We start from the raw sequence: 26,374 nt of genomic DNA, 5'->3' as shown, positions 1-26,374 counted from the left end.
TCCCTCCTCTTATTGGAGGTATAGACTATTACAATGTACATTCCAAGAGAGTAGTAGCCAAAACAGGAAATGGGAGTCAAATGAGAAAAAGTGGCAAAGGGAAAAATAGCCTCAAAGACAGTTCCAGAATGAAGAGGACCAAAACTTGGATACCATAAATAGACAGAATGATTGCTAACTATCATTAAGACAAGAGTGATAATTTAAAGTTATTGTATGTTGCATTTAGCTATTTAGCTGCAGAATTCACAACACATTGTTAAACATAAAGTACTGTACTATAAACTAAAGATTATCTACACCTGTTATTTAGATAAATGATGTACATTTTAATAGTGCTTTACCTTCTATACTGAAAGGCCAAGGATTAAAACAAAAACACTGACACTTGTTCATGCAAACATGCTATGCACAATAAAGGAGCTCTGCTACCTGATTGAACCTGTGAAATATGGAAAGTTGGTAAAAATAGAAGTCACATCCAAAGAAAATTACAATTCACAATCATTTTCCCTTCCAAAACACAAAGCACCTATGCAGCAGTTTTCCAGAAAATAATCTAGAATCTTTTTTCAGTTAGTGCTGCATAAAAAGTGCTGCTTATTTTTTTTAAACAATACTACAAAATGAAAGTCTGCTGCAGGTGGTCAAAAAAAGATTCAAATGTTATTTCACAGTAAATATTTATTGCAACAAATCTTGTAAGGATCAGAACAATTGTATACTGTATGTATTTTGCACATGATCTTTGGACTTTAAATTAGTGTTGGAATATAACGATTCTCATGTAATCAGAACCTGGAAAGTGTCAGGTTAATAAAACTACATAAACCATTTGAGCACCGAGTGGTATTTCTGCGCCAAAACGTAACTAATAACTCGACCGGTTTTATTACAACAGTGCAGATTAATAAACATGCTATGAGGTTCTGTACATTTCTAACATTCCATAATTGGTTGTAAAACTTTTATAAGGGACAATTTCTGCAGCCATTATGTAACAGAAGAACCAAGCTTAAAAAAAATCTTAGTGCTTAAAGGCACAAGGATATAAGATAAATTAGGCTGCAAACTGCTTTGATTGAATTATGGCCTGTGTTTCAGCAGTTAAAAGTAGATGCTACAATTGCCAGATTCCCACAATAGCCTAACCATTATTTTTCTTGGGGTTGGGGGTGGGGTGTGTGTGTTAAAGGGAGGTGTGGTTTGAATGAAGGGGAAACAGAGAAGAGACTATTCCTCTAATCATGTGTTCAGTGTAAACTTCACCCTCCAAGTATTGTGTCCCTTCCACCACTTAGCTTAATAAAAGAACCAAAACCTATTCTCTACCAGATATAAACTGCTTTAGACAAGTCACTGTTCAGAATACAAAACCGAGAGAAAAGATTGTGGCAACATTTATAAATCACATCAAAATAAAAACCCATTTCTCTTCTTTGAAGCTGGTCTGTTGTAGTAAGCTGTTGTTTATCAATGACCTGCCTTTACTTTAGGTCTAGCAGCATGGATGCAGGGTTCTCCAAGTAAGATTTCCAAAGATTTGAAAAGCGGGCCATTGTGGCTCCATCGATAATCCGGTGATCAGCCGACCAGCTAACGTTTATGATTTGAGCCTTGATCACTTCACCTTTATCATTAAATCGGGGGAGGACCTAAAGCATTAAACAAGTCTATCAGGAATGTGGGTAAAATAGCAAGAAAATATGAACAAACGTATCAATTCCTACAACCACAAGAATAATTATGCTAAATTACACACCTGTATCTTTCCAATAGCTCCAATAGCTACCTCTGGAGGTAGTATGACAGGTTTAGCATAGGTACCGCCAATCTACAAACAGACAGATATGATACAGTAAATACCCTCTAAAGCATCCAACATTCTCAATCTTATTTACAATTAAAAGAAATTGCATTGTTAGTGTCTGTGGAATTTTAACTGTCAAAGAGTCAATATTACAGTGCACACAGGTGTCCATTAACGTTATCACCACAGATAAAACATTTGGCATTAACCATGTGGGTACAGTACTAACAGTATCTACAGCTAGCTCTATGTCATGGTGTACAAGCTGATACTATGATCAGCAGTATACATTCAGTGGATCTGGATACTCAAATGCTAGTTTTATAGTCACCTTGTGACATTGTCAGCACATTTATTTTTAGCTTGTGAGCAGGAAAGTCAACATTGTACTAAGCCATCATGTGAAACACTAATCATAATTTTAACCAGAAGATAAATCTGATTAAAACCAATGAAATTCTAAACACTACATTAAAAATAAGCAGCTGAATCACCAACATTTAAATTGCAACTGGACAGCAGCTGAGTCTAGAGGATTAAGTAAAAAATACTCTCAGTGCTTCATGTAAATGAAAACTTGACTCAAGATCAAAATCTCAAATGCCAGGGCTGCCCAGCATGCCAACCTGGTTTTGTTTGGGGGAGAGGAGGAAGAGAAGCAGTCAGCTGAAGGCAGCTCTGTGCAACAACTACAGTCCCATCACCAGAAAATGAAGAATTTATCAGAATGATAGGGCTCAAGCTGCAATCCCTGTAAATCTAAGATCCAGATTGGGGTAGGACTAAGGAACTGACAGGAGCAAAATGAACACATTAGCATGCATTTCTGATCTACATCTACATTTATTATATTATGTATGTGGAACCATTCAAATTAGGTTATATTATTGCATTATTTGGTAATCCTTTTTGGATTGCACTTAAACTGAAATGACGATTTCAGTGCTAATTCAGTGTTTTCATAAGCAGAACACAGAGATGCTAATGTCTGCCACTACATCCACTGCTTTCCCACTGAGCACCCCTACCAAGCTGAAAATGTAACAAAGCTACCCTTCCAAACTCCACTGTACAAATGATAAAAAAAATACAGACAGCCACACAAGATTAACAGCAATGCTGTAATCTCATCATGGGGATCAGCTGACTACTAACATGCCAAGTTTTGCTTTTTGCACATCAAGATGTGAGCAACTCAATGTAGTTTCAACAATGCAATAACTCTCCAGGTGCCATTCTTCACAGTAACGGTTACGTATTCAACCTTGCTCACATTGCTCCAAAATTTGAGAAATTGATTTGCACGCCAAAACTAGTAACCCAGATATTATTGCTAAAAGATAGGGTCTTAGCTTCGAACAAGCATTAGCAAAATTAACAGAAAGAGAGTGCTAAAGAATATATTTGGAAGTTCTGACTAAAGAATCTTCAGTTGAGTTTTTATTTTCTTTGAGGTGAGCAATGTCAGGACTAGTTGATGGAAAATTTTCCACTCAGCTCATCGTAATCCAAGGCCAGGAACAGGCAAAAAAGATTTTACATACATGCATTAACCCCAGCAGAACATTCCTACTGCACCAGTCACCTTATTTCCCACAACAACCGTACTGAGGGCTTCAGTGAGATATTTAAGACTTGTGCAGAACGATGGGTTCCTGGTGGGCACTGCTAACTAGAAAATGGGTTAATGCTGCTTTAAACTTACTTCACTCAAGACCAATACAGCGGGTAGGCCTCCGGGCTGGTTCTGGATCCGAATCTGGGTTCAAGAGGTAGAAGTGCCCACAGAATATTGTTTCAATTTAGTAATAAGTTAGAGAAATGACATTGGTCATATTTATATTTATAAGATAGTTAGCTGACATAGCAGCAGGGTGTAACCAGAGAAAACTGTGCTGAGGACAGGGACCTTGTGATGGCAGCTGAAGATGCAAAGACCAGGAGAAATTATGGTCAGTTCTTACAAAAACAGTATCCATTTTTGTACTTCCAGTATCTGACAGAAATATTGCATTAGTTAATTGAATTACAGCTTAAGTATTAGTGGTGGATCATCAGAAACCAAATCAAAGGCAAAGACATAGGAAACTGCAGTAACAACTGCATATTACTGACCGAGCCAATGTTGGAGAGAGTAAATGTCCCTCCAGTGAGATCATTTGTCCCCAGCTGATTGGCAGAGCCCAAAGTCTGCAGCCGGTTTAATTCTGCTGCAATCTCAAAAACACTAAGAACCTGTATGTTCTTAACAACTGGAACAATCAGACCTTGCTGCGTATCCATTGCGATGCCAATATTGTGGGAAGCCTGGTCAAAAATACAATTGTTAGAAGCAAATTAGGATTAAATATTTTTTAAATTACACACAGGAAATGGAGGTAACTCTTATTCTACAGCTGCTAATATTTTCTTCATCACTAGCAATAATTTGCTATTAATATAAAATATTTCAGCATCAAAAAGTTGTGATCAATAATTTGTTTCCTCGTGTTAGGCCCTCACACTTTAGCAGAAGCAGTGCAGGAGCGAATGCTTTTGTTGTGACTGGTACTTCTGATTCCAAGAACAAAATGGCACTTCACTGGATTTACCCATTCAAGCATGACAAATAAATTTATCATGCTGCATTTATACTACAGACCACTTTCTGAAGGTAGTCTTGCAAAACCAAATGTAGCTCCAGTTCATGTAGGTACTGCCAATTTTAAAAGAGAAACTCACATGGGTTAGAGATCTGATATACAGACAAAAAGCTGGAAATGCATAAAATGTGGATCAACATGTAAAAGAGAAGGGTGCATTAACATTTTATGAATAGGTGCGTTCACCATATGTGGGAATACATCTAAGCAAGCAAATCCACATTGCTAATAACTGTACCAACATCAACAAAGCTGAAAACAGTAACCATTACCCTGAGATCCAATGCCTCCTCCATTGGCCGTGTAGGCCTGTACTGATTAGCAGGAGCATTGTCACTGAGTTGGTTTCTACAATATGTGGGCACTTCAGCTCTTCAGTTTATTTGTGGCCAGTAAATCATCTCCCATGTCCAGCTGCTTTAGATTTGTCTTGCCATCTGACAAACTCTTGCCAGAAACCAGCTCTTTCAGTGATGCATAGTGCTTTGTCAACATCAGAATCATTATGCCATCAACTTCAGAACTTACTGATGCCAGTGTTATCCCAGTGGTCATTTCTCATGCCTTGACAGAATACTTCATTTTTTTTGGAGGGGGTGGTGAGCAAAGCTGAGCCAATGCAGTTTTCAAATACTATCAAGATTTACACCTTATAAAAGGAGTCACTGGACACTAGTAATGAGCAGTGACCTTACTTCACTTCTCCTTCCCTTGGTGCGGAGGGACAACTGCACAACATTCATTAGGTACAGCTATCACCACTCAACTAACATCAGTAAAGACTGGGGAACTGAACTGGGGACAGTTAATATAGCATGTTACACAAGGCAGTGCCTTTAACCACCCAGCCATCAGGGAAATTAGAAGTCCTACATCTTTAATTAATCAGGTAGGGAAGGGTTTTTTCAATCACAAATATCAGCTTCACAAGTTAAAGTGCCTAAGTAGCAAGAATTTGCCAAACAGAATTCCTGATGCAAGACAGATTATAACATTAGAAGAAATACAAGTTGTTAATAACAGGGTAACAATTCTCAAAATTATGGAATTTTGGTAAAAAGCTTTGTAAAAAGCAATTAACTTTCCAGAAGCACTGCAAGCATTGTGCTAGAATCACTTGTTTGAGTTTACAGATTAGTTGTAATTAAGGAGCACAGGTTGTTCTAGAACACTATCATAAAAGCTGCCCCTTCTCAAAAGATTTAAGCATAATAGATGAACATTTGCTTTTCTCAGCTTTGCTTTTACACTGGGAAAGCCAAGTAACACTGAATTCTTACTCAACTAAAGTGCAGGACAGCAGGCAAAAATCAATAGTCAAATACATACAGCACTTATTTTCACTTTTCAGAAATAGTCAGCAGACAGTCCAATTCTTTGAATCAACAATTTTTGGAAGCAGTACAATGAACTGATCTTATGCCATGCTTTCGTCTGAATCTACTGTTACCATTACTTTGTTGCTATGCATGCTTGTGCTACCCCAGCTTTGCTTTAAAAATAAACTGCCAGGAATTATGAAAAAATATACCAGCAGTATTCTTCCTAAGTAAGGGTAATGAGCAGAATAGATTAGGGAAAACCAGGTGGATGTGGTATATTTGAATTTTCAGAAAGCTTTTGATAAAGTCCCACATAAGAGGTTAGTGTGCAAAATTAAAGCACATGGGATAGGGGGTAATATATTTGCATGGCTTGAGAATTGGTTAGCAGACAGGAAACAGAAAGTAGGAATAAATGGGTCTTTTCAGAATGGCAGACGGTGACTAGTGGGGTACAGCAGGGATCAGTGCTTGGGCCCCAGCTATTCACAATATATATCAGTGATTTGGAAGAGGGACCCAAATGTAATATTTCCAAGTTTGCTGATGACACAAAACTAGGTGGGAATGTGAGTGGTAAAGAGGATGTTAAGAGGCTTCAAGGTGATTTAGACAAGTTGAGTGAATGGGCAAATACATGGCAGATGCAACGAAACGTGAATAAGTGTGAAGTTATCCAGTTTGGAAGGAAAACCAGAATGGCAGAGTATTATTTAAATGGTGATAGATTGGAAAATGCTGATGTACAAAGGAACTTGGGTGCCCTTGTACACCAATCACTGAAAGCCAGCGTGCAGGTGCAGCAAGCAGTTAAGGCGGCCAAAGGTATGTTGGCCTTCGTTGCAAGAGGTCTTGAGTGCAGGAGCAGTGATGTCTTACTGCAGCTGTACAGGGCCTTGGTGAGACCACACCTGGAATAGTGTATGCAGCTTTGGTCTCCTTACCCAAGAAAGGATATGCTTGCAAAAGAGGGAGTGCAGCGAAAGTTCACCAGACTTATTCCTGGGATGGCAGGATGTTTGTATTGTTGATTGGGCCAACTAGGCCTGTATTCATTGGAGTTTAAAAGAATGACAGGGGATCCCATTGAAACGTATGAAATTCTGACAGGGCTGGACAGACTGGATGCAGGGATGATGTTTCCACTGGTTGGGGCGCCTAGAGCAAGGGGTCACAGTCTCAGGATACGGGGTAGACCATTTAGCTCTGCGATGAGGTGTAACTTCTTCACTCAGATTGGTAAACCTGTGGAGTTTTCTACCACAAATGGCTGTGGGGGCCAAGTCACTGAATATATTTAAGAAGGAAATAGATAGATTTCTAGACTCTAAAGGTGTCAAGGGGTGTGGGGAAGTAGCAGGAGTATGGTGCTGATATAGAGGATCAGCCATAATCATATTGAATGGCGGAGCAGGCTTGATTTTTCAGAATGACCTACTCCTGCTTCTATTTTCTACGTTTCAACAAGGTGACTTCTTCCTGTCCTAAGATGTTTAGACTTGTGAATTAGATTTAAATTTTAATATCAGATGCTGTTTTATAAGCCTATTGGAATGATATTTTAATTTGGTCCTAGCCATTCACTTAAAAAACAGGAATTGCTCATATGAACATCATCATGATGCAAAGTAAGCTTCAATGTCGATTTATTGTGGATGCATGTAAAATCCGGTTACCTAGTTTGCGTGAAGCTGGCCATTCTATTGCATTTTATTTATGCATAGTTTTGAAATCTACCCATTTTCCTTCTTCAAAAAATTGCTTCATGCTTTCAAGAGTAAGATTTATCTGCTATTCTGCAGTCCTCAGTGGGTTCTGAAGGATTTTCCTACAGATAAGAGCACCTTGTCTTACATATTCCAAGTGTCATTCTCTTTCTGAGGAATAAAGACACAAGGCAACGTTATGAAGGTTCATGAGAAATTCCCCTCTGTCATTCACCATCCACTAATAAAGATTTTGCCAGATTTATACCGAGGCACCAATCCAACTGCTAGAGAAGAGCTGATGAGAATTCTTCTGCACCGTGTTTTACAAATTGTCATGAGCTTGTAAGCAAGAAAGAATTTGGATTTATATACCACATTTTATAACATGCATAAAATTCTAAATCACTGTACAGGCAAATGAATTACTTTTGAAATCTCACTGTTATAATATGGGGAAAGATCTGCAGTCAACTTGTGCACAGCAAAGTCCCACAAACCGCAGCGATATAATGACCAGATAATGCATTTTGATTGTATTGCTTGAGGGATAAACATTGGCCAGGGCAACAAGCGAATTCCTTTCTCATCTTCAAATAGTGGAGTAAGATTTATGTCCATTGGATTTCCATCATATCAGAGGAAAGGCACTTTAAGCAGTATAGCACTGCCTAGGTACAGCACATACTCACACTCTAGTACGAGTCTAATTTGTATTTTTAAAATTCCATCTAATCTTGCACATACATTTGATTTCTCATCTTAGCCAGATTACTCACTGGTCTGTGATATTTCCTCTTACCAAAAGAAAAATGAAAGAGTGTAACATAATATTAAGTTTACCCCAGGAGTGGTACCTCAGGCAAAATCATTGTGTGACGAACTCTGTACTTGATAAAAAAAACTTCTATCTCTTTAAATCCAAAGTGGAACTAGAAAGATTTCTAGAAGGGGCTGTAATTGGAATTCCTGGCTAATGGGTCATTAGGCTTCTGAGAAGACTTTGGTTGAGGTTGCTATGGGGATGAAATCTAAAAACAGGGCTAATTAAAGTTAACTGGGCGGTTTCCGAGTTTCAGCCTATTGTGCTGCATCAGGACAATTGCAGAACAGTTATAAAACTCCTGTGTGCGTAGGAGCAAGCAAAGGTCTCAATGAAAAGATCAGTTTTCAGTTTGATAATAAGAGAACTAAAGAAGCTCTTGGTGAGGCAATGTACGAGTGAGTTAAAAGGGAGTGAATCCCAAAAGCAGTGTCAACAGTTCAGGAATGCTAATAATAGAATGTTTCTATCAGAGGACCAGACTATTAGCTGGGTGTTCTGCTGAAGGGTCATGAGGACTCGAAACGTCAACTCTTTTCTTCTCCGCCAACACTGCCAGACCTGCTGAGTTTTTCCAGGTAATTCTGTTTTTATTAACTGGATGTGTTGGTTGATCGGTTGAAAAGGAACTCTGGAAAGCTACGGGATCAGGGCGAGTGAGTACATTCATAGACACTTGCCTTGTTGGTATTAACCGTATCAGATAGATTACGGCTGCTGGTAAAAGCGACTTGAGGGCCAAATCCAGAGTGGGAAAAGTGAGAGATCCTATGTACTGGTGGCCGAGTTGGCATGTGAGATCACATGTGGTACCACAGTTGTGCGGGAAATGATGCATGTGCTTGTAATTAGGTTGGCATGTCTTTGTTGTGCCGACTGTTTAATGTGAAATTATTCTTTTCAAGTGAGATAGCATTTGTCTTTAATTTATGTCACTATGTCACTTATTGTCACTATGTAAGCTTTATGAAGTGAAATCTTGTCCCTCGATTCCTATTCCTTCCATCTGAGTTGTTTGGAAATTCTTTTCAAGTTATCTTTACGGGGGTCTAACAATTGTTACCTAGTTGCCCTTGAGAAGGTGGTGGTGAGCTGCCTTCTTGAACCACTGCAGTCCATGTGGCGTAGGTTCACCCACAGTGCTGTTAGGAAGGAACGGCGATGTATTTCCAAGTCAGGATGGTGAGTGAATAGGTCCCCCAGATGGGTTTTTCCAACAATCGACAATTATAATTCCAGATTTTTATTGAATTCAAATTCCACCACCTGCCATAGCGGGATTCGAACCCAGGTCCCCAAAGCATTACCCTGGGTCTCTGGATCGTTAGTCCAGCGACAATACCACTACACCATTACCTCAATATTTAAATTCTTCTTTAGTCCTCAATTTTAACTACTGGTTTCAGGTCACTTTGGGTACTGGTTTATAAAAAAAAAGTTAATTTCAGATCTATGGAGGCAGGTTTCATTGGTGCTGCTGTGTGTTTTATATTAATTTTTTTTTAAAAAGTAATTTTGTTCTTCCTAAGTAGTATAGGTTAACTCTTAATCCATAAGCATGAACTAGGTGTCCTCTCAACCTATACAGATGGTGACATAGATAAAATCAGAGTGCTGCATTTAAAATAAAATGATAAGTAAAAAGCCAAACAAAGAAAAGTACTTCATGTGCAGGAATGGAATTCTAGTGTAAGCCCATTGATTTTGCACAATACACTTAACTAGGATGCTAAACACACAATTTTGAACAATGTAACGTTCTGACATTAATAGTAGTTGAATGTAACTAGCTGCATCTTTCTAATCAGATTTCAAGATATTTGCATACACATTAGTAGGACGTACAGTGGGTCAGGTAGTAGCAGTAGACTAGTAAGTAACAGTTAAACAGAGTAGCTATGGATACAAAACTATTTCTGAACTCTTATTTAATCATTAACTTTAAAAGAAACCACATCAACAGGGCCTGTTTAGATTAATTATTTAAGGGGTATGTTATCTGATTCAAAAATTAAAATCACAAATTGTTCTTCTCTGTGAATGCTGAATGTCTGAATACAGATGAAGTTGTTCAAGTACAGCTTTGAACCTTTGAATTGCTTCACATTGCTATTCTACACTGACAAGTAACTGTTCCTTTGTGTAACAAGGCAGCACACGGAACATATTGAACAAGTGCATACATATGAGAGTCTGGAATTTAATTCAGCAGCTCTTGTTCAGAGGTAATTCCAGTTTCTTTAGATACATATTTTTCTGTTCTGAACCAAATCATGTGACATTAACCTAACTACGATGTAATAGCAGCAATCATTTATATTCAGTAATCATTGAAACTATTTAAGATTTCTTAATATTTAAGTCACCCAAAAGAAATTTACTGTTCTCCTTAATAATAATTTTTAAACTTCATGGGCTGCAGTTGTATCATTACCTTACCTTGTAAGTTATAAACTGGCAGTTCTCATCCAGTGAAGCATTTAGGATAGGATACTGTAACAAACCCAAAGATGCTGCCTATTGATATCAAGCATAAAGAAATTCAATACATCATTACAGTTCCTTAATTTTACAAACAAGCTTTTTTAAAAACTGAAGATAAAATGAAATGGTTTGTACTTCACAAGACTGCTCCTCAAATTTTCATTCATTAATGGCCTAAATTAAAGTCAGCTGCCCCAATTCATCTATCACTGGGTCTATAATGGTTTCAAGCAGTTTGACTGAAAAATCTCAGTGCAGATAGCGCAAATATTACTATTAATAATTTTATTCTTTAACCATGTTACTTGACAATGTTTGAAATCTTATGTGGAATTACTCATGCTATTAAGGAGGGTATGTTGAGCCTGGTTTTACCATTGTAAATTGCTGTGGAAATACTTCCCATCCAATTTTATTATTACAATTTATTTGCAGGCACTGGTAAGTGCAGGGACTTTCTGAATTTTCTCTCTCAACTATTTGATTAAAAAAATCTATTCTCAAGAGAGCAGAGGCAATGCCTCAGGCAACATACACAGTTACCAAAGCATATGTAAGAGCAGCAACTCTTGATGGATGGGATTGAAAACTTTTAGATAACAAAACAAAAAGCAAATGTAAAGAAATCAAAAGAAAAAATAAGACCTGTCTCTGCCAAACTATGGCCATCATGTGGCTATTCAGCAGTTGCTAAGACAGAAGACTTTCATTTAATTGTCCTACACAGTGGATTAAATTACTACACTGTGACACCCAATTTATATGACATTTTTGAAAAAGCTTTAAATACAAGTTTCAGTTTTGACCAAAAGTCAAAGTTCTGAATTATTTTTGTTCTTCCCACCTTTAGAAAGAATGGCACGAAAGAGAGCTTGATCCCTCGAACTTCAGTCACAGCTTTCAGATCTTTCCGTAGCTTCACAAGACGAGTTAAATCCACTTCATCACAGTAGCCAAAATGAGGAATTTTCAGAGCAACGGACATGGTCTTTACCATAGCCTTCTGGATCCCTGTGGTCAAAAGTATCCAAGCTGTTTCCTAGCTATCATGCTTTGTAAAGTTTTGTATACAGAATATTTAAAAATAGATCATTCGACTAATTTAGTTGTTTGTATGTTCCAGGTTTACTTTAAAAAACCTTATATAACTGGTACATATGTGAATTTTCAGGGCTGAGATTGATGGAGTGTTGCCTACAGCTAAACAGAATCTTTGAAAATATCTTGCATCTTCTGTCCTTCATGCTTTAACAATTTCCCTATACCCATCCATTACTCCGCAGAGAGAACACCTCATGGTTCTGGCACTGGTTGTTTGAAAACTTGTCACAGCAGCTTGTGGTGGATTACCTTTTAATCTTTCTACCCAGAAGAAATGGGAAGAAGGAGCTCACAACCAAATCTTCAATTGCTGCTTCCAGTATTAGCAGTGTTAAGATTGGGAAATCCCCATACATAAAATTGTGGATACTTACTCACTTTGTGCATTTTGTGGCATAGTTAGCTGGTATTCAAATATATTGTGTCACTGCACCAATCCAGATTATTCACTTTATAAAAATCACAGTTAAACTTGATGTAGAATTTGGAACATTGACAAATATGTTACCTTTAACTGGCTCAGTTCTATCTTTTCCAGTAAATTCCAACGTTGGAGTTATTGGTTTAAAAACAGGTGGCACCTCTTTAGGCTTAGATAGAACTTGTTCCGGTGGAGGCGGACTAATCTCAGGTGATGGTGGTAAAATGGCTCCAGTTTGTTTAGCCAAGTAGTTTAGTATATCCTCTTTGAGGATTCGTTCATCTTTTCCAGTCCCAACCACTTCACTTAGCTTAATCTGAATAAAGAACATACTGCATTCAATATTTGTGATTAAGCTGCCTAACATAGATTACAAAGTTACTAACTCGTCTAACAGTTGCTGTCACAGACAGGAGGGGCACAAGTTTGATGCTGCCCCACCCCATGCGGAAAGTAAGGATAGAAATTGCAGAGATTTTGGCCATAATTTTCTAATACTTCTTGGATACAGGGTTGGTGCCAAAGGGTTAGAGGATTACAAATGTCACACCCAGGGAGAGGGATAAAGCTAGCAGCTATCTGCCAGTCATATTTAACTTTGCTGGTGGAGAAACTTTGAGACACATTAATCTGGAAGAAAAAAATAGTAGCCATTTGGACAAAGAAAAGAAAGCCAACAAGGATTTGTTAAGGACAAATTGTTTTTGATTAACTTGATTTGAGTTTTCTTGAAGACTTATATTGTAATATATTAGGCTTTATAGCAAAATTGAAGCCCATGAGATAGGAAGTTACAAAACTGGCGAAGGGATAGAAAACAAAAAATTGCAGTGAATGGCTGTTTTTCAGATTAGAGTGAGATTAACGCTATCATTCCTTAAGGTTTAGTACGAGGGCCACTGGAGATTTTGATATCCATTAATGGCTTAGGGTACAGGGCACAATTTTGAAATTTGCTGATGACAAAATTCGGAAATATAGTAAACAGAGAACAACAATATTTGTATTTATATAGCGCCTTCAATGTAATAAAACATCCCAAGATGCTTCACAGGCGTGTTTGAAAATAAAATTTTACACAGAATCATGTAAGACAATATTTGGGCAGGTGGGCAAAAGCTTGGTAGGAGCGTCTTTTAAAGAGGAAAAAGAGGTAGGAGGGTAGAGAGGTAGAAGGCAGAGGGGCTTAGGGAGGGAATTCTACAGTTTAGAGCCTAGACAGCTGAAAGTCACCAACGGTGGAGCAATTCAATGCGGGGTGGTCAGGAGACCTGAATTAGAGCACAGATATCGCAAAGGGCTATGGGCTTGGAGGAGATTGCAGAGATAGGGATGGACCAAGCCATGAAAACAAGGATGAAAATTTTAAAAATTGAGAAGCTGCTTAACCAGGAGCCTACATAGGTCAAGGAGCACATGGGATGATGGGCAAGTAGAACTTGGAGTCACTAAGGATATGAATAGCAGCGTTTTAGATGTGTTTAAGTTTACGGAATGTGAGAAGCCAGCCAGGAATGTGTTGGAATAGTAAAATCTTGAGTTACAAAGGTATAGATGAGGGTTTCAGCAGAGGTGCTGAGACAGGAGTGGAATTCGGTGATGTTACAGATATGGAAATAGGCAGTCTGAGTGGTGGCATGGATGTGTGCTCAGAAGTTCATCTTGGTGCCAAATAGAACACTAAGGCTATGAACAGACCGATTTAGTCTTGGTCAATTGCCAGAGAGAAGGACAGAGTTGATACCTGGGACTGGAGTTTGTAGCAGGGACCAAAGACAGTGGTTTCAGTCTTCCCAATATTTAATTGCAGGAAACGTCTGCTCGTGCAGTAATGGATAATTTAACAGTGAGAGAGAGTGGAGCCGAATGTCATCTACGTAGATGTGAAAACTAAGCTGTATTTTTGGATGACATTGCATGCAGATGAGAAAGAGAGGGCCAAGAATAAATCCTTAGGGGAAAACCAACATTGTAACAGACTTCAAGAGGACATAATGGGTGAACACATGACAGATGAAAGTCAACACTACAATGTGTGAGGGGATGCACTTCGGTCGGAAGAATGAGGAAAAACAGTACATGCTAAATTGTATAACTTTAAAAGAGGATGCAAAGACAGAGACATTTAGAGCAGTTTGTGCACAAATCTTTGAATGTGACAGGACAGGTTAATAAAGCATACGGGGTCCCAAGTTTTATAAATTGAGACATAGAGCACAAGATCCAGGTAATTATGCTAAATCTACATAAAACCATAGTTTGGGCCCAACTAGAATATTGTGTCCAATTCTGGGTACCACACTTTTGGAAGGACGTGAAGGCATTGAGAGGTACTGAAGAGATTTACTCGAATAGATCTAGGGATAAGAGGTTACATAGGGAGACTGGAGATTATGCCATTGTTCCCCCCAGAGTAGAGAAGGTTAAGAGGAGATTTGATAGAGATGTTTAAAATCATGAAACAGTTTCCACTGGCTGAGGGTCAATAACATGATTTAAAGTGATCGGCCAAACAAGCAGAGGTGACAAGGCAAAGAGGGGGTAAGATTGCTTGATAGGATATTAGATAAAGATTCAATAGCAACCTACAAAGGGAATTGGATAAATTCTCAAAGAGGAAAGAATTGCCAAGAAATGGGGAAAGTGTGGAAGAAAGCGACCAACTGAATAACTTTCAAAGAGCTGGTACAGGTTTGATGGGCCAAATGGAAACCTTCTATACTGTACTATTCCATGACATTTAGTCAGTGTGTACCCTTCATCAGAAGAGTACACAGCTGCAATATCATTCCCTTTAGAGATTGTGACCGACCTGTTGTAAATTTCCAGAATTTTTTGTTCTAACGAAGCCAAGGCTGCACCACAACTCAGGCTGCTAATGTTACAATGAAACACCAAGAATCCGTCAACATTCAATAGAATCTGAATGAAGCCAGGAGATTTAATAGCAGTGAGAACTGTAAGCAAACAATGATGACCTGTAAATCACCTCGATTACAGTACGAAAACTCCTCAAACAAAAATCAGATAAACCGGACTCTTTGAATAAGAACCTAAACACTATTGTTTGGGTCTGTTCTACATGCAGTATCTTCTCAAACACTGGCACTGCGACATTTAAAATCTTTCAGCATCCATGGCAACGTTTAAATTAAACTAACGTATTTCTGTAGGGTCATTTTTCTTTTACAAAGAAGAGCACTGACAGCAAATAACACTGTATGCTCAATATACAACCTTAAATCAAAAACTTTTCTTTTTTTCGTTTCCTAGAAACTGGGAAACCTTTCAAACACAAGTGCGTCTTTTTATTGTAGCAACAGATGCGAATCGGCCTTATAGTGGCTGATAATAGGAGAACGTTAGACAAACAAGGGCCAAGCCATCAAGAGAAGTCTTAAAACCTACATTGTTCTCTATGGCGAGTCTGCGTACAGCTGGAGTTGCCAGTGTTTTCTGCCCTTTTATTTCCTGGTGCGTGTGTTCCTCATTCAACACTGCAGGAGCTTCAACAACATCCTGCTCTGGTCCAACATCTGTGATAGAAGCATAGGGGAAACAATGATATTAGTTGCTGCTAAAGCCATAAGCGAATTTGGCTTAGATTTTTGACCTAGTCCATGGACTGATTCCTTCCGCCTAATGCTCTCTATATCTATATACAGATGCCAGTGCAAATATTGAAATACAAAATGCATCTGACGGAGACCATTTCAAAAAAATAGCAATGTTAGTGTCAGTAAAACTATGAATAAAAGCAAATTGCAAATTTATATATCTTGTTATTGTGAATTAAGATTTTGTAAGTTTGTATCATGCCTGTGTAATGCACTAGATTAGTACATTAATCTTTCACCCCATGGGACTTAGGGTCCTAGATCCACCCATGATTGAAATGGGCACCCACAGAACAGGCTGGCATACAAGTTGGACCATTTGGACTATAGCTGAGTGGTGTACCATGTGGTAAAAATTACTTTACTGCAAGTGGGTCACAGGGTGCTGTGAAGTTGGAGATATCTGTTGGGGCAGAAGGAAAGAGGACTTTGGTTCGATAAATAACTCTGTACTCGAGCTGAAAGTGCTTAAAGGGGCAATATAGTGCAGGGTTTGCTCTACACTACCCTGTACTTAAATAACCAGAAATCCTTGAAAGAGCAGTGTAAAGGGAGCTTTACCCTGAGTATTACCCATGCTGAGGCAGATCTGGAAGTGTCTGATTGAGACACTTAGAAATAAAAGCAAAAAACTTGTTCTAATCCCCACTATTGGTGCTTTGTAAACAAATCCTAAAATTAACACGCAAAGCTTGACTCTGCATTTTAAATCTTCCATTTTCATCAAAACTATATACACCATGCCATGAATAGGGGGATTACACAATTTTGTTACAACCACAAAAAATAAAAGGAAAATGAGTGTTGGTACATCAAAGGCTCTCTGGGCTGCCAGTTAGAAACAAATTTTGTTGATCCAGGCACTTGTACAAAATGCAGCAAAACATTAAAGCATTGGATATAATGGAGCCCCTTCAATTAACTTCTCTTTCCACTCTTGAATAATGCACGAGTAGGGCTACGGCATTTAACAATATGCAGTTTTACAAATTAACAGCATTTTCCAATCGATTTGGCAAAAACCACAACAATGTTAATGTTCTGAAGGGGTGAGTGAGGTCTGGGCATGACAGAAGATCAAGACCACCTACAACAGGTACAATGTAAGAATGCTGCCATGGCACAGCTTAATACAACCATTAAAGAAAGGATCTTTGTCTTGAAAAACCTTCAGAGAAACAGCTGTTAACAGTGGTTACATTTTCAGCTTCTGGGATTCTTGTTCCAACACTCCTGCTGAGGCTCAGCATTGGTCGCTATGATACGGTGTCTTTATCGACAAATATTCCAAATTAAAGGGTTGTTAAGCAGTCTCAACTTCTAAAAAACCTTTACTGCCCCAAAAATATATTAGGCATGAAACTATCAATCCAAGCCAAATCTTCAGCTGCATTCTGTAGTATAAGGGATGTGCAGCACCCAATAGATGGAGAAACTATATATCACCCCACTTCACCAAAGCGCAAACCCGTGACAAAATGAGACTTACCTATACCAATACTTCTTTAAAATTTGTTCATGGGATGCGAGTGTTTCTGGCAAGGCCAGCATTTATTGCCCATCCCTAAATATCCTTGAGCTGGTGGTACAGGTACAATATCTCAAAGCCACGGGACCAAGTCCATGCTGGATTTTGGATCGCGATTGTTTTTGGAGGAAACAAATTGGAACCTTAGTTCAATTAATAGGAGACGCATGAAATCAAGTGACTAAGTTTATTTTGGGGGAGGCGGTGGCGTAGCGGTGTTGTTAGTGGACTGGTAATCCTGAGACCCAGGGTAATGCTCTGGGGACCTGGGTTCGAATCCCACCATAGCAGATGGTGGAATTTGAATTCAATAAGAATCTGGAATTAAAAGTCTAATGCTGACCATGAAACCATTGTTGATTGTTGTAAAAGCCCATCTGGTTCACTAAAGTCGTTTAGGGGAGGAAATCCGTCATCCTCACCTGGTCTGGCCTACATGTGACTCCAGATACGCAGTAATGTGGTTGACTCTTAAATGCCCTCTGAAATGGCCTAGCAAGCCACTCGGTTGTATCAAGTTAATGAAAAGGAATGAAACCAGACAGATCACTTGGCATCGACCTATGCGCTGGAAACCACAACGGCAAACGCTGCCCTTTCGACCCTGCAAAGTACTCATTACTAACATCTGGGTGCTTGTGCCTAAATTAAGAGAGCTGTCCCATAGACTAGTCAAGCAATAGCCTGACATAGTCATACTCACAGAATCATACCTCACAGATCATGTCCCAGGCACCACCACTATCCCTGGATATGTCCTTTCCCACCAGTACAGTGGCGGCACAGGGGTATACAGTTGGGAGGGAGTTGCCCTGGGAGTGCTCAACATAGATTCTGGACCACATGAAGTCTCATGGCATCAGGTCAAGCATGGGGAAGGAAACCTCCTGCTGATTACCACGTACAACCCCCCTGCCCCCAGTTGATGAATCAGTATTCCTCAATGTTGAAAAACACTTGGAGGAAGAACAGAGGGTGGAAAAGGTGCAGAATGTACTCTAGGTGGGGTACTTCAATGTCTATCACCTAGAGTGGCTCGGTAGCACCACCACAGGCCAAGTCCTAAAAGGACATAGCTGCTAGACTGGGTCTGCGACAGGTGGTGAGGGAACCAAAAAGAGGAAAAAACATACTTGACCTCATCCTCACCAACCTGCCTGCCGCAGATGCATCTGTCGATGACAGTATCAGTAGGAGTGACCACCATACAGTCCTTGTGGGGACAAAGTCCCATCTTCACATTGAGGGCACACTCCATCATGTTTGTGTGGCACTATCACCGTGTTAAATGGGATAGATTTCGAATAGATCTAGCAACTCAAGGCTGGGCATCCATGAGGTGCTGTGGGCCATCAGCAGCAGCAGAATTGTACTCAAACACAATCTGTAACCCCATGGTCCGGCATATTCCCCATTATACCATTACCATTATGCCAGTGGATCAATCCTGGTTCAGTGAAGAGTGCAGAAGGGTATGCCAGGAGCTGTCAACCTGGTGAAGCTATAACACAGGACTACTTGCATGGCAAACAGCATAAGCAGAAAGTGACAGACGGAGCTAAGTGATTCCACAACCAATGGATCAGATCTAAGCTCTGCAATCCTGCCACAATCAGTAGTGAATGGTGGTGGACAATTAAACAACTCATTGGAAGCGGCGGCACCACAAATATCTCCATCCTCAATAATGAAGGAGCCCAGCACATTAGTGCAAAAGATAAGGCTGAAGCATTCGCAACAATCTTCAGCCATAAGTACCTAGTGGATGGCCTATCTCGGCCTCCTCTGGAGGTCCCCAGCATCACACATGCCCGTTTTCAGCCAAATCGATTCACTCCACATGATATCAAGAAACGGTTGAAGGCACTGAATACTGCAAAGGCTATGGGTCCTGATAATATTCTGGCAATAGCACTGAAGACTTGTGTTCCAGAACTTGCCTTGCCCCGAGCCAAGCTGTTTCGGTACAGCTACAACACTGGCATCTACCTAGCCATGTGGAAAACTGTATACATATGTCTGTGCACAAAAAGCAGGACAAATCCAACCGGGCCAATTGCCACCCCATCAGTCTACTATTCTTCATCAGTAAAGTGATGGAAGGGGTCATCGACAGTGCTATCAAGCAGCACTTGCTTAGGAATAACCTGCTCACTGAAGTCAGTTTGAGTTCTGCCAGGGTCACTCAGCTTCTGACCTCATTACAGCCTTGGTTCAAACATGGACAAAAGAGCTGAACTCCAGAGGTGAGGGGAGAGTGACTGCCCTTGACATCAAGACAGCATTTGACCGGCTGTGGCATCAAAGAACTCGAGCAAAACTGAAGTCAATGGGAATCAGAGGGAAAACTCTCCGTTGGTTGGAGTCATACTTAACACAAAGGAAAATGGTTGAGGTCATTGGAGGTCAATCATCTCAGTTCCAGGACATTACTGAACGAGTTCCTCAGGGACCAACTAATTTCAGCTGCTTCATCAATGACCGTCCTTCCATCGTAAGGTCAGAAATGTGGATGTTCGCTGACAACTACGCAATGTTCAGCACCATTCAAGACTCCTCAGATACTGAAGCAGTCCATGTCCAAATGCAGCAAGATCTGGACAATATCCAGGCTTGGGCTGACAAGAGGCGAGTAACATTCCCGCCACACAAGTGCCAGGCAAAGGCCATCTCCAACAAGAGAGAATCTAACCATCGCCCCTTGACATTCAATAGCATTACCAGCACTGAATCCCCCACTATCAACATCCTGGGGATTACCATTAGCCAGAAACTGAACAGGGCTAGCCATATAAATACTGTGGCTACTAGAGCAGGTCAGAGGCTAGGAATCCTGCAGTGAGTATCTCACTTCCTGACTCCCTAAAGTCTGTCCACCATCTCCAAAGCACAAGTCAGGAGTCTGATGGAATACTCCCAACTTGCCTGGATGAGTGCAGCTCCAACAACACTCAAGAAGCTTGACACCATCCAGGATGAAGCTTGACACCATCCAGGACAAAGCAGCCGCCTGATTGACACCCCTTCCACAAACATTCACTCCCTCTACCATCGACGAACAGTAGCAGTGTGTACCATCTACAAGATGGACTGCAGAAACTCACTAAGGCTCCTTAGGCAGCACATTCCAAACCCACACCCACTGCCAACTAGAAGGACAAGGGCAGCCGATACATGGGAACACCACCAGCTGGAAGTTCCCCTCCAAGCCACTTGCGATCCTGACTTGGAATGTCATGAAAATATAATAATTTTCATAATGTTACTGGGATTTACTGTAAAGTAGGAATACTGTGTGTGTGTGAGAGAGAAAGAGACTTAATTGAATTAAAGACAGCTGGTCTGAAGGCTTTGATGTGTCAGAAGAGAAGCTAGGTTTGAAATGCTAAATAAGTAAACATGGCTGAAGTTTTAGAATGTGAGGTGTAAAGGAAAATTTGCATTTTTAGATAAACCAGAGTAGTTGAATTTCAAAAGACAGGGTGAAATGTTAGTTAGCCAGAAGAAGCCAAACAGTGTGTTAATTTTTCCCAAAGCTTACTGATAAAATTGGTACTATGATTTTATTATTGGAAAGGTAAAGTCCAAAGACATATTGGAACAATGGGATTTACATTAAAAAGGGAGGAACAGGTGTAAAGGAGATGAGGTTATGTGTAAGAGGAAGGAATTCTAAGATCTAACAAGTGTGAAAAGCCTCGAGCCTCTATGTACCAAGCTGCTACCTAGAGGAACCGAAGCTAAGAGAATTCACTGTGAATGTCCCTGTCCAGAGTATCATGTGCTTTGCCTGGGTCTGTTAAAATCTATTCTGTTTTTACTGTTGCCTTAACAGGGAGTTAGGTTAATTAGGGGAGCTAGGAGTTATCATAGTAGTAATTTGTAGACCTATGTATGTGCTTAAAATTATTTATCTTATTGATAAATGTTTAATTTAGTTTTGTGAAAAAAAAACCTCCTAGACTTGGAGGACTCATTACTACTAAATTCAAGGCACACATCTCGAAATAAAAATACAAACTGCAAAACAGTTGTGGCAGTTGTTTCAAGTTTCCCTCTGAGATTTGAGCAGCTTAGCATTTACTATCCGCTGTGCCATAACATGGAAATATATCACTGTTCCTTCACTATCACAGGGTCAAAATGCTGGAACTCTCTCCATAACAGCACTGTGGGTGTACCTACACCACAGAGATTGCAGCGGTTCAAGAAGGAAGCTCACCACCGCCTTTTCAAGGGCAATTAGGGATGGGCAATAAACGCTGGCCGAGCCAGCGACGCTCACATCTCGTAAAATGAATTTAAAAAACTAAAGTTTGAAAAAAATACTTAATAGTGAAATAAGATTTGAAAAAAATTAATAAGGCTGTGCTGGATTCAAAGTATGGGTGTGCCAAGCCAGATCAGGTGGGGTCAAGGATTGATTGGACCACTTGGAGTGGGGAAAAAAACTGGCACGTGAAGTCAATAAATCGTCTACCTCGCCATCATGTCAATGCAGCTAGCTGAACTGGCCCAATAAGTTATTTTACTCATTTAATAGCAGCTAAAATTGATGCACGGAAGCTTATTAAAATATCTGGTTTTCAGAAAACTGGATTTGAGACACTGTGCCTGTAGCAGACTCCCTTCTTGAATTGCAACATTTTTGTACTGGTTTGTTACAACTGAGTGGCTTGCTAGGCCATTTCAGGGGGGATTTAGGAGTCAATCAAAAATACTAACAGTATACATGGGGTGGATCAAGGAACAGAGTTCCAAATTTTGGGAGCAACTTGAGGAGAAGTAACAACATTTCTTAAAGATCAGAATGTGTCTGAGATTGGGTTCCCCAGTCCCTCAAACTTAACTTCCTAATCCAGCGTTGCACTAACATTTCATAGTTAGTGGTATTTCTCAAGTATCTCCATCCGAAAAGGGAGGACAGAGACAATCGAGCTAGATCAAATCCTCACCCAACATTCACACAGGCACACTTTTCCATTAGGGCAATTGATTAACAATCAAGAGCAAAAATGCCTGCTGATATTTACCCTCCCTGCTTCAGGGGATTAAGACTAACTGCAGCATTACTACCATCACCCCCAATTAAGATTGACTAATTCAGCAGTGATCAATATCAAACCTGGGACATCTCCTAGACAGTATGGCCAACTATCTTACATGGGGTGCATTTTACCACCAGGCAATTATCAGACCATTTTGTTTGCTGAACTGGAAATCGTATACAAAATATTTTGATTGACATTGACCCAAATCATTGGATTTTGAGGTTAAAACTAGCCACTTAAAACATCTTTCAAACTGAGATTTGTGGAATCACATTGTGCCGAAGGATGCCATTCAGCCCATCATACCTGTGCTGCCTCTTTAAGAGAACTATCCAATTAGTCTGCTCCCTGGTTCTCTCCCCGTACTGTTGCCTTTAAGCGTATATGAAATTTCCTTTTGAAAGTTATTATTGAATCTGTTTCCATCATCCTTTTAAGCTGTGCATTCCAGTTCACAACAACTTGCTATGCAAAGCAATTTATCACCAGCTCTGCTCTAATTCTTTTGCCATCGCCTTGAATCTGATTACTGTATCTCCTACCAATGGAAAGTTGTTCTTATTCACTCTCTCAAAACTCTGCATAATTTTGAACACCACTCAAGTCTACACTTAACCTTCTTGCTCCAACAACAATCCCAATTTCTCTAGTCTCTCCACATAACTGAAGTTGCCCTCCCTAGTATCATTCTGGCATATCTCTGCACCAAGGCCTTGACATCCTTCCTAAAGTCTGGTGCCCAGAATTATACATAATACAACATGAGTGGGGGGTGCGGGGATGTGATTCCAACCAGATTTCATTTCTTGTAGCTTTTACTTTAACACGAATCAGAGCCAACACAAATTAAACATGAATTAACAGGCAAATGATACTTCAAATAAAAGGGTAAATTTTACTTCAACTAGTCAATAAAACAAAGATACGTCTTAGGCAACCACAAGCACTCCCCCCACAAATAGGGCACTACATAGCTGCATAATTCTACAATATGCTATTCTTCATTCACACAAGGTAGATCAGGATTCTTATCCAACAACAGCTATCACGTTCAAGTATCATGGGTATGATTACCATCAGCAAGGCACTCTTCTACTAACCCTCTTCCCTCAGGTCACGACGGTCCTTTTGAGAGTTCCTATTCAACCAACCAACCAATTACACCCCGGTTTGTGATTTGGTCACTTCTGGGAAAACACCCATCTCTTTAGCATCTCTGAGTTATTCACACATCTTTCCAAGTTTTAGACCTTTTCAGCCAGCTCACACCATACCTCCAAGAGCTCCTGTCTGCTTTTCTGTCAAACAGAAAAACTGACCTCTTCTTGAGATTTACCTTTTCTCTTCATATGAATTGTGTTCCTCTTTCTGTCTGTCTGCTTCAGTGCATTGACTGCCTTCACCCTCCAGCTCCTCTGCTTCTAGCTCTCTGTGTCTGCCAGCCACAGAACCTTACTCAACTTGCTTCCTTACAGTACGGCTTCCAGGTCAAGGGTCAACAGGTCACATGGGCCAATATTTGTTATCCAAGAAATTTACAACTGATCCCTTTACAACGGATGTAAATTCTTAAACATCTTTCTCAAACATTCTTGAAAACAACTACAGCTTCCACAGACCTTTGAAAGAAGTCACAAATTTTCCTTACTGTACTGCTTCCAGGTCAAAGGTCGCCACACCAGTGATTTACAAAGGTCTAATTCTGGCCTCTTATGCATTTCCATTTACAACATCTCCACCATTGCCATGCCTTTAGTTTCCTAGGCCCCAAGTTCTGGAATTCCTACCTCACACATCTACCTCACCTTGCTTCAGACATTGCTTAAAACTTACCCCTTTGACCCAATATCTGCTTATGTGGCTAGGTGTCATATTTTATTTTACAATGCCCCTGTGAAACACCTTGGGATACTTCATTATGTTAAAGGTGCTATATAAGTTGGTGTCATTGTTATCTAGCAAAACTTCCTCGTTTTTGCACGTTGTGCCTTGATTTATAAAGCTTTATTAAAAAGAGTTAGCATGCTTTTTTTTAAGACAGCCTTTTAAACTTGGCCTGCCACCTTCAAAGATTTGTGAATGTGAATCATTCTCTCGGTTCTTACTCCACCTTTTAAATTTTTCCATTTTGTTTATATTGGCTGTCCTCATTCATTCTTACAAAATGCAGGTTCCATACATATTTTATTGAAATGAGGCATTCTTACAAATATTCAGTGGTGATGATGCCCTACCTCCACCAGCCCCCCAAAACAGATCAGTCCTCAAGTTTGATGTACCTCTTACAGCTTCTGTTTCTATATCAATCAGTGGTTTGCCCACGTAAGCAGTGTCATCCACACTGTAATAAATTTTTCGAATCACGCCATCATATCGGCTCGTTATTGTAACTGATGCTTTGTCACTCTGAACTTCACAGATGCTGTCAAACTGTGACACCGTGTCTCCTACCTTTACATACCTGTAGAAACAAAAAAGCCATCTTACATTTCTGAAATAAGCATTAAGTACAAAATACTAGAACAATACAGGTATAACATGGAGGTCCTCATAAAGCAGTTCAAGAATAAAATGCATTCTTAGAGAACAGCTGAAAAATAAAATTGTAGTTTTTCCCAGACAAAAACAAACTTAGACACACAATTTGCATTTTTATGGCACTTTTATAGCAGAAAAACATCCCAAAGCACTTCAAGGAAATGTGACAGTTTCTAAAAATCTACTTACCACCTTAGCACAAACACTAATCATAAACATATAGAATCGACAAATTTGGAAAGTCCTTCAACAGACCAGCAAGAACTCAGTTTTCAGCCTGCTCTGTATTGAGTTTGCTTAAGCAAAGACACTGCAAATGAGTGTTGTCATGTTAGGGAAACAGAAAAAAGTGCTTCCTACTTCTAATTGGAATCCAGTGATTCTTGCTAGAAGTGCAAAAACAAAGACCTTGTCCGAGACAAAATGAAATTTGACTGTGATCATCTCGTCTTGAATAATCTACCAAAATGCAATATCTGCATTCACATGAAGTTATTAAACATAACCATGCCCATGGAAGCGTACACCTCAAAGTCCTTCAGATAGGATAAGGAGGGGGAAAATTAGTGGAAAAAGAAAAAGTTCAATGAAAATGCTCCAATCCCAATTTTCATTAGCCTGTAAAGAAAGAACAAACTTGCATTCATATAGCACCTGACAAATATCCCAAAGTGCTTCACAGGCAATTATTAATTTCTGAGGTGCAGTTGAGACTATTAACTCAAACAACAATATCCAACCATTATCAGTGTAGGTGAGCCCAATCAACAATGGATTTTTTTTTAAAATGTGTGTTGTAATTCTGTGCTAGTGCTTACTCCAGATAAAACATCATGCCTACATATACCTTAGGGTAAAATAAGCATAATTCACATTTCTTTCCCACTTCAACTATCCAATTTCCATTAGTTTTCCCTCCCATCCTCAATCGTGTAGCATTTCCCAAACAAGAATGAAGGCAAGTAATCTCTACTCACTTGTTACCTATATCATAGTGCAACAAGGGCAGCTCTAGTCTTACCTACTCCACAGGGAAACACCTTCCTTCCAAACAAACACACACATCTTAAGATTGATCGTGGGAGGGGGAACAATCTCCTCATCATTTCTATGGAAGTACACTGATTCTTCGCTAACCAAAAGATTTTATGATTAGCAAAAAAGTTGATCCTCTACAGTGAGTTCTTTGTGAGCCCAGTCCCCTCCCCAGATGTGCAAAAATTGCCTGCTAAATTTTGTTAGTGGAGAGTAAAGCAAAGCTTTAAAGTAGCCATACACTTATTTAGCACCTGAAAGAGACAGAAACATCTATTTAAACGACCATACAATTT

The 26,374-nt window shown here is 39.6% G+C and overlaps 1 protein-coding gene and 1 long non-coding RNA gene across 2 annotated transcripts in view; one reads left to right on the top strand and one right to left on the bottom strand.

Moving 5' to 3' along the window:
- Window positions 1-26,374, top strand: part of LOC144692630 (uncharacterized) — a 70,562-nt gene that overhangs the window by 30,303 nt on the left and 13,885 nt on the right. The gene's annotated exons all lie outside the window — the stretch shown is intronic.
- The window catches only part of dbt (dihydrolipoamide branched chain transacylase E2), a 47,018-nt gene continuing 21,310 nt past the window's right edge, over window positions 667-26,374 (bottom strand). Inside the window, exons 4-11 of the mRNA XM_078561683.1 lie at window positions 24,785-24,966; window positions 15,718-15,845; window positions 12,397-12,625; window positions 11,632-11,798; window positions 10,743-10,820; window positions 3,926-4,117; window positions 1,763-1,834; window positions 667-1,655 (exon numbers count right to left, since the gene is read on the bottom strand). Of these exons, the coding sequence (XP_078417809.1) occupies window positions 1,488-1,655; window positions 1,763-1,834; window positions 3,926-4,117; window positions 10,743-10,820; window positions 11,632-11,798; window positions 12,397-12,625; window positions 15,718-15,845; window positions 24,785-24,966 (1,216 nt within the window). The 3' untranslated portion in view covers window positions 667-1,487. The remainder of the gene's footprint in view (window positions 1,656-1,762; window positions 1,835-3,925; window positions 4,118-10,742; window positions 10,821-11,631; window positions 11,799-12,396; window positions 12,626-15,717; window positions 15,846-24,784; window positions 24,967-26,374) is intronic.

This window comes from Cetorhinus maximus, chromosome 17, assembly GCF_964194155.1.
Source record: "Cetorhinus maximus chromosome 17, sCetMax3.hap1.1, whole genome shotgun sequence".
Lineage (NCBI taxonomy): Eukaryota > Metazoa > Chordata > Chondrichthyes > Lamniformes > Cetorhinidae > Cetorhinus > Cetorhinus maximus.
Note: the sequence above shows the minus strand (reverse complement) of the source record. Positions and strands in the feature narration are given on the sequence as shown.